Genomic DNA, 15,746 nt, shown 5'->3' on the forward strand with positions numbered 1-15,746 from the left:
TGGTATGTTTTCAGACATAAATAATTCTGGCTTTATTCATCACAGTAATTGCTTCATTAATCACATCACATTTAAGGTGCACTATGCAGAAATCACTCCGCCATTTCCTGGTTGCTAAAACTCTTAATAGTTGGCCTTATTTCAGTTTATGTGACAAAATAAGCTAGTATAGTATAGAGAATCATTGTACCATCTAAACCGCTGTGAAATATCTTTTCCATAACCAAAAATATTGTATTTCCAGCTGTTTGAAGCTGGTGTACAAAAACAAAAGTAAAAGACGGGAAGCATAGAAATATCGCACATAGAAGAGATCTACTGTTTCTTAGACTTGCTTTCAATGAGAATGACAGATCTATAACTCCCATTTCTATGTGAATTTGGTCAGGTCGCCCAAAAAGTGACATAGTGCAAGCTTTAAGGCTCAGTTGCTTGTAGTCACAATGTGTTCATTATTTATCACGTTCAACACTCTACAAGCCACACGTGACTTATTCAGTATACAGTACAATTCATAGGTATGACTGGGTTCCCCCAGTCAGCGTATTATCAGATCCTTTTCCTGGCTTGATATTTACCCCATTTCCTCAGCTGCATGGGTGGCAGCCTGGCATCAAGAACCCCTACAGGGGCACGGTGGTGTGGCAGGTGCCCGAAAACCTGGACATTACCGTCACACTCTTCAAGGTATGGAAACTCACCCCTGGAAAGATATGTGCAAATGATTGGGAAATTATTTAGATGAATCTGTGTTTGGAAGGACAAAACATGTTTCCTTATTCTCAGAATCGCTCTTCTTTTAGGACCCGACTGCAGATGAATTTGAAGACAAGGACTGGACATTCGTCATTGAGAATGTGAGTCTTTTTGTCTGATGTGGTGGCATGAATAGATGTTTCTATCAATTAGAATTTTGAGTCAAAACACACATACAGTACATTGAGTGTTTCAAGTTTGACAGAGCTGTTGCGGATGACATAGTGCATGTTACCAAAAACATTTCCAGGGTTTAAGCCTTAATACAGTTTAGGGGGAAAAAATCCTCTTGGATATACCAAAGTATTGGATTTAAACAGCATCAGTAGGAAAGCCTGAGTTAACCCCTGACCTTTTTCTCCCAGGAGACTAACAAGGGCCACAGGAAGGTGCTGGCGTCGGTCGACGTCAACATGAAGAAGTTTGCCAGCGCCACCCCTGCCCAGTACGACCTGACGCTGAAGCCCAAGCCCCTGTCTGTGAAGGTGGTGGAGGCCACACTCAAACTGACCTTGACCTGCGTCTTCCTCAAAGAGGGCAAGGCCACGTGAGTTGCCATTTATCTAATCAGTCATGCTTATCACAGGCTTACCGTATTATGTTGAGTCCCTCGGCTACTAAAATGCTTACCGTATTATGTCGAGTCCCTCGGCTACTAAAATGCTTACCGTATTATGTCGAGTCCCTTGGCTACTAAAATGCTTACCGTATTATGTCGAGTCCCTTGGCTACTAAAATGCTTACCGTATTATGTCGAGTCCCTCGGCTACTAAAATGCTTACCGTATTATGTCGAGTCCCTAGGCTACTAAAATGCTTACCGTATTATGTCGAGTCCCTCGGCTACTAAAATGCTTACCGTATTATGTCGAGTCCCTCGGCTACTAAAATGCTTACCGTATTATGTCGAGTCCCTCGGCTACTAAAATGCTTACCGTATTATGTCGAGTCCCTAGGCTACTAAAATGCTTACCGTATTATGTCGAGTCCCTCGGCTACTAAAATGCTTACCGTATTATGTCGAGTCCCTCGGCTACTAAAATGCTTACCGTATTATGTCGAGTCCCTCGGCTACTAAAATGCTTACCGTATTATGTCGAGTCCCTCGGCTACTAAAATGCTTACCGTATTATGTCGAGTCCCTCGGCTACTAAAATGCTTACCGTATTATGTCGAGTCCCTCGGCTACTAAAATGCTTACCGTATTATGTCGAGTCCCTTGGCTACTAAAATGCTTACCGTATTATGTCGAGTCCCTCGGCTACTAAAATGCTTACCGTATTATGTCGAGTCCCTCGGCTACTAAAATGCTTACCGTATTATGTCGAGTCCCTCGGCTACTAAAATGCTTACCGTATTATGTCGAGTCCCTTGGCTACTAAAATGCTTACCGTATTATGTTGAGTCCCTTGGCTACTAAAATGCTTACCGTATTATGTCGAGTCCCTTGGCTACTAAAATGCTTACCGTATTATGTCGAGTCCCTCGGCTACTAAAATGCTTACCGTATTATGTCGAGTAGACAGAGATTGAGATACTAAATGGTTTACCACATTATGTGAAGTAGAAAAGGCCTTGAGTCAACGGTCTCTCGACAAAGCTTACCGTTAAAAAAACAAAGCTTACCGTTAAAAAAACAAAGCTTACCGTTAAAAAAACAAAGCTTACCGTTAAAAAAAACAAATCTTACCGTTAAAAAAAACAAAGCTTTGTGATGGCGTATAACCTTTTGAGTTTATTACTGACCTGTAATGTTATAGTCAGTTAATGGTGTTTAATGATTAGCCATACACAGTCAATTAGACAGTATTACTGTTTCTGGATGAGTTATAATACAAGGCTTCTTCCTTTGTAATCCAACAGAGATGAGGACATGCAGAGTCTGGCCAGTCTGATGAGCCTGAAGCAGAGTGACATCGGCAACCTGGACGACTTCAACGATAGTGACGAGGAGGAGGGCGAGAGGAGGGTCAGCATCGGAGCCGGCATGGGCCCCGCCACTCCCGTCACAGGTAGGGGTCTCGACACAAATGACAAGTCATTCAGCTCTCGCATTCCAGGATCGAGTCAAGACGGAGAAGAATGTGTATGAGACCGAGACACTCAAAATGCTCTGGTCTTGACACTGATAAACACAGTAGCTTTGTACAGTACTAACCCTGCATGCACACCGGAAAACAAAAGCCCACGTATCCACTCCATCTCACAGGTAAACAAAACTGCCATAGGAGATGCTTACTTTGCATATGTTTGCCAGCCTTCTGAAGTGTGACAGATTTGAAGGGTTTAATGTTTGAAAACATTGCTCAATACACCTGCATGGCATATTGCTCCACTCTCCAGCCTCACAACTATGGTTGCCCAGTAGGAACTCACAATTGCCCTCCTATACATTTTCCCTTTCGAATGTATGAATGCCAAGCAAATACCTTTCCACGTCAAATCTCTTTCCACGCCAAATCTCTTCCCTTTCCGTAATAAATCAATATCCTTTCCTTCCTAATATTTTCCCCTTCCTTCCTTCCTTCCTTCCTTCCTTCCTTCCTTCCTTCCTTCCTTCCTTCCTTCCTTCCTTCCTTCCTTCCCTCCCTTCTTTCCTTCCTTCCTTCCTTCCTTTCCTTCCTTCCTTCCTTCCTTCCTTCCTTCCTTCCTTCCTTCCTTCCTTCCTTCCTTCCTTCCTTCCTTTCCTTCCTTCCTTCCTTCCTTCCTTCCTTCCTTCCTTCCTTTCCTTCCTTCCTTCCTTCCTTCCTTCCTTTCCTTCCTTTCCTTTCCTTTCCTTTCCTTCCCTTCCTTCCTTCTCTTCCTTCCTTCCCTTCCTTCAACTCTGAAAGCACCCACGAGAAGAATACGTGATCAGGCATGGAGGCCTGTGATTGACCCAGAGCCCACAGGTAACTTCCTGTTTCTGCCCCTGCTCCCGCCTCCTATGAATCCTGATTGGATCTTTTCCCTGGCTCTGGTCCTATCCCCTCTCCTCCTATATAACATCCCATCCCTCATTTGAAATGTTAATATTTATGTGTTATAAGCATTTATCTAAATATTGATCATCAAACTATTCACATCATTTGTATGGTTTGATTAATCATATTTATTAAACCCAATGGATATTAGCCAATGAGATGTCAAATGAAGTTGTATACCTCATTACATTCTCATGTTAAATCATTAAATCAGATACTCTCTGCAAGGCAGTACATGTACCTCAAACTTGTCTGTCCATAACACTTTTTCCAATCTTCCTCTGTCCAGTGTCTGTGTTCATTTGCCCATCTTAATCTTTTATTTTTATTGGCCAGTCTGGGATATGGCTTTTTCTTTGCAACTCTGCCTAGAAGGCCAGCATCCCGGAGTCGCCTCTTCACTGTTGACGTCGAGACTGGTGTTTTGCGCGTACTATTTAATGAAGCTGCCAGTTGAGGACTTGTGAGGCATCTGTTTTTCAAACTAGACACTCTAATATAATTGTCCTCTTGCTCAGTTGGGCACCGGGGCCTCCCACTCCTCTTTCTATTCTGGTTAGAGCCAGTTTATGCTGTTCTGTGAAGGGAGGAGTACACAGCGTTGTATGAGATTTTCAGTTTCTTGAAAATTTCTCGCATGGAATAGCCTTAATTTCTCAGAACAAGAATAGACTGACGAGTTTAAGAAGAAAGGTCTTTGTTTCTGGCAATTTTGAGCATGTAATCAAACCCACAAATGCTGATGCTCCAGATACTCAACTAGTCTAAAGAAGGCCAGTTGTATTGCTTCTTTAATCAGAACAACAGTTTTCAGCTGTGTTAACATAATGGCCAAAGGGTTTTCTAATGATCAATTAGCCTTTTAAAATGATAAACTTGGATTAGCTAACACAACATGCCATTGGATCACAGGAGTGATGGTTGCTGATAATGGGCCTCTGTACACCTATGTAGATATTCCATTAAAAATCAGCAGTTTCCAGCTACAATAGTCATTTCCAACATGAACAATGTCTACACTGTATTTCTGATCAATTTGATGTTATTTTAACAGACTAAAACATGCTTTTCTTTCAAAAACAAGGACATTTCTAAGTGACCCCAAACCTTTGAACGGTAGTGTAAGTAAACAAATTAGTAGTCGTTTCAATAACTGTTTGAAGTGATGGAATCTCTTACGTGTTAATCTTTATAGTTACACAATATGGATTCCCAAAGTATCCTACACCCATAAGAGCTCACCTTTTCCTTTTAAATTCCTATCAAGTATCAAATGTACTATAATTAAACTGTGGAACTGAATACTGGGGCCTGACCAGGAATTCTGGTCCCTGGTTTGTTGGGATGGGACTAGGATGTAGTCATTTATAATGAAGAGTTACAGTGAGAGAAAACATTTATTTGAGCAACTGTACCGTTTGAATGTCTGGGATGAGTATCTGAGTACTATCCCTATCCATTTCTTATCTACTTTCATTCTTCCCCTCTTTCCTTTTCTCACTTCCCCTTCCCTGCTGGTCTCATTTTCCCTCCTCTCTTTTCTCTGGAACCCTCTTCCTCAACTGCATTTCACCTCTTTTAATGTCTGATACCTGTATATCTCTACAACACTTTGTCTCTACTTTCTCTTCTGTTCTCTCCTGCATCTCTCCTCCTTCCTATCTGCTGCTCCACCTCTTCTCCCACCCCATCACCTCCACCCCCCCGCCCTCTTTCTGCCCATCACCTCCCCTTCCGCCCCGCCCTCATCTCTGACCCCACCTCCCTCTTTCTGCCCATCATCTCTCCTCTTACCCCACCCTCATCTCTGACCCCACCCTGCCTCCCTCTTTCTCCCCATCATCTCTCCTCCCACCCCGCCCTCATCTCTTTCACCCAGCTGCCAGTGAGATAGATTGGAGTAGCTCATTTGGCACTGTCTCTACCGTCTCACTCCTGTCACACCCCCCTCTGCCCGTACCCCTTGACCCCTCAGCCCCGCCTCCCGCCCCTGCCTCCCGACTCAACACCGACCCCGAGGGCACCACTCACCCGGCACGACCCTCCCCCTATGTCTACCAAGTGCCAGCCTTTGTCTGCTCCTACCCACCTGCACTGCCAGAAATCTTCCAGCCCGCCGCTGGCTCAGGTACTGGCAAACAGACTGACTGACTCACGGTCTTATCAATGTGATTTTGAATCATAGACCACACCTATTGTAATAAGTAAATAGTCAAGTTGCAGCTTTTATTCAAGGAGGTGAATGCCCGCATGTTTGATTCTGTGCATAGCTTTAACTAGTACATCAGGTAGAATATTTGTTTGACATTTGATAAATGATTAAAGGTTGATTGCTTTAAAGAGAAGAGAGAGAGTTCTGAGAAATTGAGAGCGGCATTTGTTGTTTGGGAATTCTGGCTCATGGGAAGACATTAAAGGGGCCTCAGACTTGTTATATAATGTAACTGTCTATGGTCTGAGGCACCCCCTGCTGTTGAAAACAGTTTAGCCACAGCAAGATTGAGAAAAACACGTTGACAGATTCCTGGACGAATGAACTAAATGTGCTGTATTACCTTGAGACATACACAGGTCTGGAATAATTATTTTCTCCACGGACCGAAATGCTAGCCGTTGAAAGTTTATTGCCGAGGTTGCCAGGGGCGACTGCCTCATTTCCATAGCAACTGTCCTAACTCGCAGTGAATTTGTTCATCAAAGCGGTGACATATTTTATGGTTTCTGGCGTTGGTCCATTTACTTCCTGTCATGACTGTTGCTAGGGAAGTGAGGTCGCAGTTAATAGGGCTGTTCAGGGAGATTTTTGGACACACTAGAGGAATGCTTCTTTGCCTGATTTCTATGTGGAGTAGTTTAGTTGTTGAGTGCTTTACTTTATTTAGGCTAGTTTTCAGAGAAAGCATGTTCTTTTTTTGAGAACATTTAGCCAAGCTTAATGACAATGTATTTTCTGTATTTTCTCCGTACTGGTCGGAGTACTAGTAAATCTATGACGTTATCCACAGATGTTGGCATATTTCCCAGCATGCTCTGTTGCAATATCTTTGTTTTCGCACGTGCATTGATTGTTTTTTATCTTGAGCTCCACAAGGATAAGAAATGCACATTTTTCTAAACTAATCAAATCTCTAAGTGGTTGGCTTCATAGCATCAGTTAGTTGTTGGTGGAGGTAGTCTTCTTGTAGTATATACTCTAACCTACTCTCCGGCATTTTAAATGCAAGTTGTGAGTGATGGAAAAGTGATGGATATCCAACACAGATTGGATATCACATTGCAAACCACCCTTATAACACAAAGGAAGTCAACTGAAACAGAAATGTACTTTCCTGTAGTTGATTTTTTATGAAAAACAACCCAGAAAAGTGTAAAAAGGCAAGGGAGTTGGTTAAAAAACGACAGTGAAAACAGTAACATGGCAATTGGAGTTACATTTAAGAAACTCTCTGAGAGTTGGATGTTTACTCCATTTACTGTCGTTTTGACTCCAAAAATATCAACACCATGACCAGAGTACTTTTAACACAAAATAGGGTTGGGAGCATATAAACCCCAAAATAGTGTTCAATTTGACTCCCTAGAAGTTGAATTAACGCTTGCAATTTTACTGGCTTCCAGAGTGACCCAGCTCTGGACCCTGACTGTCTTTCTGAGGGCCACATGGCTCCGGGTCTGGACCCTGACAGTCAAATCAAAATCAAATCAAATCAAATGTATTTATATAGCCCTTCGTACATCAGCTGATATCTCAAAGTGCTGTACAGAAACCCTGCCTAAAACCCCAAACAGCAAGCAATGCAGGTGTAGAAGCACGGTGGCTAGGAAAAACTCCCTAGAAAGGCCAAAACCTAGGAAGAAACCTAGAGAGGAACCAGGCTATGTGGGGTGGCCAGTCCTCTTCTGGCTGTGCCGGGTGGAGATTATAACAAAACATGGTCAAGATGTTCAAATGTTCATAAATGACCAGCATGGTCGAATAATAATAAGGCAGAACAGTTGAAACTGGAGCAGCAGCACGGTCAGGTGGACTGGGGACAGCAAGGAGTCATCATGTCAGGTAGTCCTGGGGCATGGTCCTAGGGCTCAGGTCAGTTGAAACTGGAGCAGCAGCACGGCCAGGTGGACTGGGGACAGCAAGGAGTCATCATGTCAGGTAGTCCTGGGGCATGGTCCTAGGGCTCAGGTCCTCCGAGAGAGAGAAAGAAAGAGAGAAGGAGAGAATTAGAGAACGCACACTTAGATTCACACAGGCCTGCATCTTGTGACCGTAGCGTACGTGTAGGTATGTACGGCAGGACCAAATCAGAGAGATAGGTAGGAGCAAGCCCATGTAATGCTTTGTAGGTTAGCAGTAAAACCTTGAAATCAGCCCTTGCTTTGACAAGAAGCCAGTGTAGAGAGGCTAGCACTGGAGTAATATGATAAAAAATGTTGGTTCTAGTCAGGATTCTAGCAGCCGTATTTAGCACTAACTGAAGTTTATTTAGTGCTTTATCAGGGTAGCCGGAAAGTAGAGCATTGCAGTAGTCTAACCTAGAAGTGACAAAAGCATGGATACATTTTTCTGCATCATTTTTGGACAGAAAGTTTCTGATTTTTGCAATGTTACGTAGATGGAAAAAAGCTGTCCTTGAAATGGTCTTGATATGTTCTTCAAAAGAGAGATCAGGGTCCAGAGTAACGCCGAGGTCCTTCACAGTTTTATTTGAGACGACTGTACAACCATTAAGATTAATTGTCAGATTCAACAGAAGATCTCTTTGTTTCTTGGGACCTAGAACAAGCATCTCTGTTTTGTCCGAGTTTAAAAGTAGAACGTTTGCAGCCATCCACTTCCTTATGTCTGAAACACATGCTTCTAGCAAGGGCAATTTTGGGTCTTCACCATGTTTCATGTGTACAGCTGTGTGTCATCTGCATAGCAGTGAAAGTTAACATTATGTTTTCGAATAACATCCCCAAGAGGTAAAATATATAGTGAAAACAATAGTGGTCCTAAAACGGAACCTTGAGGAACACCGAAATTTACAGTTGATTTGTCAGAGGACAAACCATTCACAGAGACAAACTGATATCTTTCCGACAGATAAGATCTAAACCAGGCCAGAACTTGTCCGTGTAGACCAATTTGGGTTTCCAATCTCTCCAAAAGAATGTGGTGATCGATGGTATCAAAAGCAGCACTAAGGTCTAGGAGCACGAGGACAGATGCAGAGCCTCGGTCCGATGCCATTAAAATGTCATTTACCACCTTCACAAGTGCCGTCTCAGTGCTATGATGGGGTCTAAAACCAGACTGAAGCATTTCGTATACATTGTTTGTCTTCAGGAAGGCAGTGAGTTGCTGCGCAACAGCCTTTTCTAAAATTTTTGAGAGGAATGGAAGATTCGATATAGACCGATAGTTTTTTATATTGGCTTGGCTTTTTCAAGAGAGGCTTTATTACTGCCACTTTTAGAGAGTTTGGTACACATCCGGTGGATAGAGAGCCGTTTATTATGTTCAACATAGGAGGGCCAAGCACAGGAAGCAGCTCTTTCAGTAGTTTAGTTGGAATAGGGTCCAGTATGCAGCTTGAAGGTTTAGAGGCCATGATTATTTTCATCATTGTGTCAAGAGATATAGTACTAAAACACTTGAGCGTCTCTCTTGATCCTAGGTCCTGGCAGAGTTGTGCAGACTCAGGACAACTGAGCTTTGAAGGAATACGCAGATTTAAAGAGGAGTCCGTAATTTGCTTTCTAATAATCATAATCTTTTCCTCAAAGAAGTTCATGAATTTATCACTGCTAAAGTGAAAGTCATCCTCTCTTGGGGAATGCTGCTTTTTAGTTAGCTTTGCGACAGTATCAAAAAGGAATTTCGGATTGTTCTTATTTTCCTCAATTAAGTTAGAAAAATAGGATGATCGAGCAGCAGTAAGGGCTCTTTGGTACTGCGCGGTACTGTCTTTCCAAGCTAGTCGGAAGACTTCCAGTTTGGTGTGGCGCCATTTCCATTCCAATTTTCTGGAAGCTTGCTTCAGAGCTCGGGTATTTTCTGTGTACCAGGGAGCTAGTTTCTTATGAAAAATGTTTTTAGTTTTTAGGGGTGCAACTGCATCTAGGGTATTGCGCAAGGTTAAATTGATTTCCTCAGTTAGGTGGTTAACTGATTTTTGTCCTCTGACGTCCTTGGGTAGACAGAAGGAATCTGGAAGGACATCAAGGAATATTTGTGTTGTCTGTGAATTTATAGCACGCCTTTTGATGTTCCTTGGTTGGGGTCTGAGCAGATTATTTGTTGCAATTGCAAACGTAATAAAATGGTGGTGCGATAGTCCAGGATCATGAGGAAAAACATTAAGATCCACAACATTTATTCCATGGGACAAAACTAGGTCCAGCGTATGACTGTGACAGTGAGTGGGTCCAGAGACATGTTGGACAAAACCCACTGAGTCGATGATGGCTCCGAAAGCCTTTTGGAGTGGGTCTGTGGACTTTTCCATGTGAATATTAAAGTCACCAAAGATTAGAATATTATCTGCTATGACTACAAGGTCCGATAGGAATTCAGGGAACTCAGTGAGGAACGCTGTATATGGCCCAGGAGGCCTGTAAACAGTAGCTATAAAAAGTGATTGAGTAGGCTGCATAGATTTCATGACTAGAAGCTCAAAAGACGAAAACGTCTTTTTTTTTGTTGTGTAAATTGAAATTTGCTATCGTTAATGTTAGCAACACCTCCGCCTTTGCGGGGATATGGTCACTAGTGTAGCCAGGAGGTGAGGCCTCATTTAACACAGTAAATTCATCAGGCTTAAGCCATGTTTCAGTCAGGCCAATCACATCAAGATTATGATCAGTGATTAGTTCATTGACTATAATTGCCTTTGAAGTAAGGGATCTAACATTAAGTAGCCCTATTTTGAGATGTGAGGTATCATGATCTCTTTCAATAATGACAGGAATGGAGGTGGTCTTTATCCTAGTGAGATTGCTAAGGCGAACACCGCCATGTTTAGTTTTGCCCAACCTAGGTCGAGGCACAGACACGGTCTCAATGGCGATAGCTGTGCTGACTACACTGACTGTGCTAGTGGCAGACTCCACTATGCTGGCAGGCTGGCTAACAGCCTGCTGCCTGGCCTGCACCCTATTTCATTGTGGAGCTAGAGGAGTTAGAGCCCTGTCTATGTTGGTAGATAAAATGAGAGCACCCCTCCAGCTAGGATGGAGTCCGTCACTCCTCAGCAGGTCAGGCTTGGTCCTGTTTGTGGGTGAGTCCCAGAAAGAGGGCCAATTATCTACAAATTCTATCTTTTGGGAGGGGCAGAAAACAGTTTTCAACCAGCGATTGAGTTGTGAGACTCTGCTGTAGAGCTCATCACTCCCCCTAACTGGAAAGGGGCCAGAGACAATTTATCGATGCCGACACATCTTTCTAGCTGATTTACACGCAGAAGCTTGGTGATCTCTGACTGTTTCATCCTAACATCGTTGGTGCCGACGTGGATAACAATATCTCTATACTCTCTACACTCGCCAGTTTTAGCTTTAGCCAGCACCATCTTCAGATTAGCCTTAACGTCAGTAGCCCTGCCCCCGGGTAAACAGTGTTTGATCGCTGAATGATTCGTTTTAAGTCTAATACTGCGGGTAATGGAGTCGCCAATGACTAGAGTTTTCAATTTGTCAGAGCTAATGGTGGGAAGCTTCGGCGTCTCAGACCCCGTAACGGGAGGAGTAGAGACCAGAGAAGACTCGGCCTCTGACTCCGACCCGCTGCTTAATGGGGAAAACCGGTTGAAAGTTTCTGTCGGCTGAATGAGCGACACCGGTTGAGCATTCCTACAGCATTTCCCTCCAAAACCATGAGAAAGTTGTCCGGCTGCGGGGACTGTGCCAGGGGATTTATACTACTATCTGTACTTACTGGTGGCACAGACGCTGTTTCATCCTTTCCTACACTGAAATTACCCTTGCCTAACGATTGCGTCTGAAGCTGGGCTTGCAGCACAGCTATCCTCGCCGTAAGGCGAGTACAGCGACTGCAATTAGAAGGCATCATGTTAATGTTACTACTTAGCTTCGGCTGTTGGAGGTCCTGACGAATCGTGTCCAGATAAAGGGTCCGGAGTGAAAAAGTTGAGGAAAAAAAAATATATATATAAACGGTAATTAAAAAGTAAAAACCGTACATTTGTCAGGTAGCAAAACAGGTTGGCAACAAAACGCACAGCAACTCGAAAACAAGTCTGCAAGTTGTGACCGGAAATGACGCCAACCACAACAAAAGGGAAGGATGTCAGTCTTTCTGAGGGCCACATGGCTCCGGGTCTGGACCCTGACAGTCTTTCTGAGGGCCACATGGCTCCGGGTCTGGACCCTGACAGTCTTTCTGAGGGCCACATGGCTCCGGGTCTCTCCACCGTCTCTCCATCAAGACCCCTCTCAGCCTCCATCACTAGTCATTCCTCCACCTCTCCTCTCTCCTCTTCCCCCTCTTACCCATCCGTTCTTCCACGTCCCTCTTTCTCTGATATTCCACAGACAGGTACTGCATGTAGGGAAATTATGGGGTAGTTTCAAGGAATTTGTCCGTAGTTGTAATTTTCTTTATTCCAATCTCATCTCTCTTTCTTTCTCTTTATTCCAATTTTATCTCTTTCTCTCTCTATTCCAATCTTCTCTCTTTCTCTTTCCCTGTCTTTATTCCAATCTTCTCTCTTTCCCTCTCTTTATTCCAATCTTATCTCTTTCTCTCTCTCTCTTTATTCCAATCTTACCTCTCTTTCCCTGTCTTTATTCCAATCTTATCTCTCTTTCTCTCTCTTTATTCCAATATTATCTCTCTTTCTCTCTCTTTATTCCAATCTTAATTCCTTTTCTTCTCTAACCACCCATATACAATCCCTCTATTTCTCCCTCTTCTTCCTCTATTTCTCTATTTCTCCCTCACGTCTCTTTTTCCCCCTCACATCCCTCTATTTCTTCCTCACATCCCTCTATTTCTTCCTCACATCCCTCTATTTCTCCCTCACATCCTTCTATTTCTCCTTCACATCCTCTCTCCTGTCCCTCTTTTTCTCAAACTTGTGCCTTATTTTAATCCCTTGTTACCTTTCCCTCCCCCATTCTTCCCCTTCTCATCCCTCCCTCCGTTCTACCCCTGCTCATCCCTCCCTCACAGTTCCTTGGCAGAGTGAATGGAGGCCGCCCAAAACACAGGCCCCTCTGGCCCAGCCAGGCCAAATTTCTGCACCCCTCTCCCCCTGAGCCAGTAGAGCTGGTGCCCCTGGAGCAGACAAAGCAGAGCATGGCAACATGTAATCCTGCTTTGTGTCCCTCCGTGTCCTTCTCCCTTGATGTGTCCCCTTCTCCCATGTTGCAGTCTCCTCTCCCTTCACCACCCTCTCCCCTTCCTTCACTTCTTTCTCCCCTCTCCTCCCTCTCCCTTCACCACCCTCTCCCCTTCCTTCACTTCTTTCTCCCCTCACCCCCCTCTCCTCTCCTCTCACTTCCCTATCCCCTCTCCTCCCTCTCCCTTCACCACCCTCTCCCCTTCCTTCACTTCCTTCTCCCCTCACCGCCCTCTCTCCTCACCTCCCTCTCCTCTCTCTTTCCTCACCTCCCTCTCCTCTCACCTCTCCTCTCCCCTCACCTGTTGCCCCATGTTGTGACCCCGCTCCTGGTTCCTCCCCTGATGCTATTGGTGCTTCTCCGTGTGCTGCAGATCCCGCTTCTGCCACTGTCAGGTATAGATCTCAAAGATAGACTCAGCCCCGAGCATTGACATTGGACAAATGCTTGTCTAACCAGTCTACAAAATTATACTATGATCGCAACTGGTTGATACGTTTATGAATCAAATTCTTTCCTCTACTCCCTCTTTTCTCCCTTGTCCTTTCCTTCCTTGTCTTCCCTGTGCCCTACTATTTTTTTCTCTGCCCTCCTCCGGCACTCCCCCCTCACCCTCTCCTCTCACACCCTATCCTGCTCCTCCTCCTGGGCTCTCCTGGCCAGCCCACTCAGACTCAAGTCCCCAATTCCCCCCTCCCAGTACCAGTCACTACTCCCCTGTCTGTCCAAGAGACAGGTGTACAACCTGAGGCAACAGACAGAGAAGACAATCACTGACAAAGTCCTTACATTTAATAATGGGGAAAATAAATGGCAGAATGTTATGATGAAAACATGTATTCCCTTCTCAGTCTTCACATGAGAACACTTGGCACCTGGCTAGTTGTTTTGGTTGTGACAGTCTCTTGCCAATTCTAGTTTAATGTAAGAATTGTATGTTAGCATTATATGTTTCCTTCATTCATTGGTCACTTCACAGATGTCAAGCCAGTTGCCAAGCCAACTCTCTCGTTCAGATAATCGTGTCTAACCAGGTCCTGTCTGTCCCCTTCTAGAGTTTCAGAGGCAGTTGAGCACTCTGACAGAGGAGGAATACACCACTGCCACAACTCCCAGTGAGTAGGACCTAATGCAAACACAATGCCTTTTAGGAACATCCCCAAATCTATACAACAGGGCCAATGCAAACACAATGCCTTTTAGGAGCATCACCAATCTATACAACAGGGCCAATGCAAACACAATGCCTTTTAGGAACATCACCAATCTATACAACAGGGCCAAATCCTAAGAGATCCGTGTGCTTAACTTTGCTCAAAACTTCAAATTTATAGGGCACAGTGTTAAAAAGGCTATGATATACTAGCATTTTTTTGTGGCAATATTGCTAAGAAATGTTGCTTGGCAACGGATAGGGGTATGAGACACTGGAGCAATGAGCAACATGGACATGAATAATATATTTCATATGAAACATAGATCAACTTAACTTAATTTCCCCATTTATTTACTCATCTTCTATACCAATATCTGCGCTTTGATTGGAAGATTTCTAAAAATATTGCAGCAACCATTGATGGCAATATTGCCTAAAAAAATACAGTTGAAGTCAGAAGTGTACATACACTTAGGTTGGAGTCATTAAAACTCATTTTACAACCACTCCACACATTTCTTGTTATCAAACTATAGTTTTGGCAAGTCGGTTAGGACATCTACTTTGTCCATGACTCAAGTAATTTGACCAACAATTGTTTACAGACGGATTATTTCACTTATAATTCACTGTATCACAATTCCAGTGGGCCAGAAGTTTATATACACTAAGTTGACTGTGCCTTTAAACAGCTTGGAAAATTCCAGAAAATGATTTCATGGCTTTAGAAGCTTCTGATAGGCTAATTGACATAATTTGAGTCAATTGGAGGTGTACCTGTGGATGTATTTCAAGGCCTACCTTCAATCTCAGTGCCTCTTTGCTTGACATCATGGGAAAATCAAAAGAAATCAGCCAAGACCTCAGAAAAAAAATTGTAGACCTCCACAAGTCTTTCATCCTTGGGAGCAATTTCCAAACGCCTTAAGGTACCACGTTCATCTGTACGAACAATAGTACGCAAGTATAAAGACTACGGGACCACGCAGCCGTCATACCGCACAGGAAATTAACGTACTTTGGTGCCGAAAAGTGCAAATCAATCCCAGAACAACACCAAAGGACCTTGTGAAGATGCTGGAGGAAACAGGTACAAAAGTATCAAAAACCACAGTAAAACAAGTCCTATATCGACATAACCTGAAAGGCCGCTCAGCAGGGAAGAAGCCACTGCTCCAAAACCGCTAATGAAAAAGCAAGACTACGGTTTGCAACTGCACATGGGGACAAATATCATACTTTTTGGAGAAATGTCCTCAGGACAAAAATAGAACTGTTTGGCCATAATGACCATCGTTATGTTTGGAGGAAAAAGGGGGAGGCTGAAAAAACACTATCCCACCCGTGAAGCATGGGGGTGCAGCATCATGTTGTGTGCGTGCTTTGCTGCAAGAGGGACTGGTGCACTTCACAAATAGATGGCATCATGAGGAAGGAAAATTATGTGGATATATTGAAGCAACATCTCAAGACATCAGTCAGGAATCCTAAGGTTGGTTGCAAATGGGTCTTCCAAATGGACAATGA

The 15,746-nt window shown here is 43.7% G+C and overlaps 1 protein-coding gene across 5 annotated transcripts in view; it reads left to right on the forward strand.

The window, feature by feature from the left end:
* LOC110500887 (EH domain-binding protein 1-like protein 1) overlaps positions 1 to 15,746 on the forward strand; it is a 62,142-nt gene that overhangs the window by 20,449 nt on the left and 25,947 nt on the right. For 4 of the 5 annotated variants that reach the window (XM_036958168.1, XM_036958169.1, XM_036958170.1 and 1 more), the window contains exons 3-8: positions 592 to 687; positions 804 to 857; positions 1,122 to 1,303; positions 2,619 to 2,767; positions 3,587 to 3,646; positions 14,119 to 14,178. In XM_036958168.1, coding sequence (XP_036814063.1) covers positions 592 to 687; positions 804 to 857; positions 1,122 to 1,303; positions 2,619 to 2,767; positions 3,587 to 3,646; positions 14,119 to 14,178 — 601 coding nt within the window. The remainder of the gene's footprint in view (positions 1 to 591; positions 688 to 803; positions 858 to 1,121; positions 1,304 to 2,618; positions 2,768 to 3,586; positions 3,647 to 14,118; positions 14,179 to 15,746) is intronic. The other variant, XM_036958171.1, reaches the window with a different exon arrangement.

This window comes from Oncorhynchus mykiss, chromosome 21, assembly GCF_013265735.2.
Source record: "Oncorhynchus mykiss isolate Arlee chromosome 21, USDA_OmykA_1.1, whole genome shotgun sequence".
Lineage (NCBI taxonomy): Eukaryota > Metazoa > Chordata > Actinopteri > Salmoniformes > Salmonidae > Oncorhynchus > Oncorhynchus mykiss.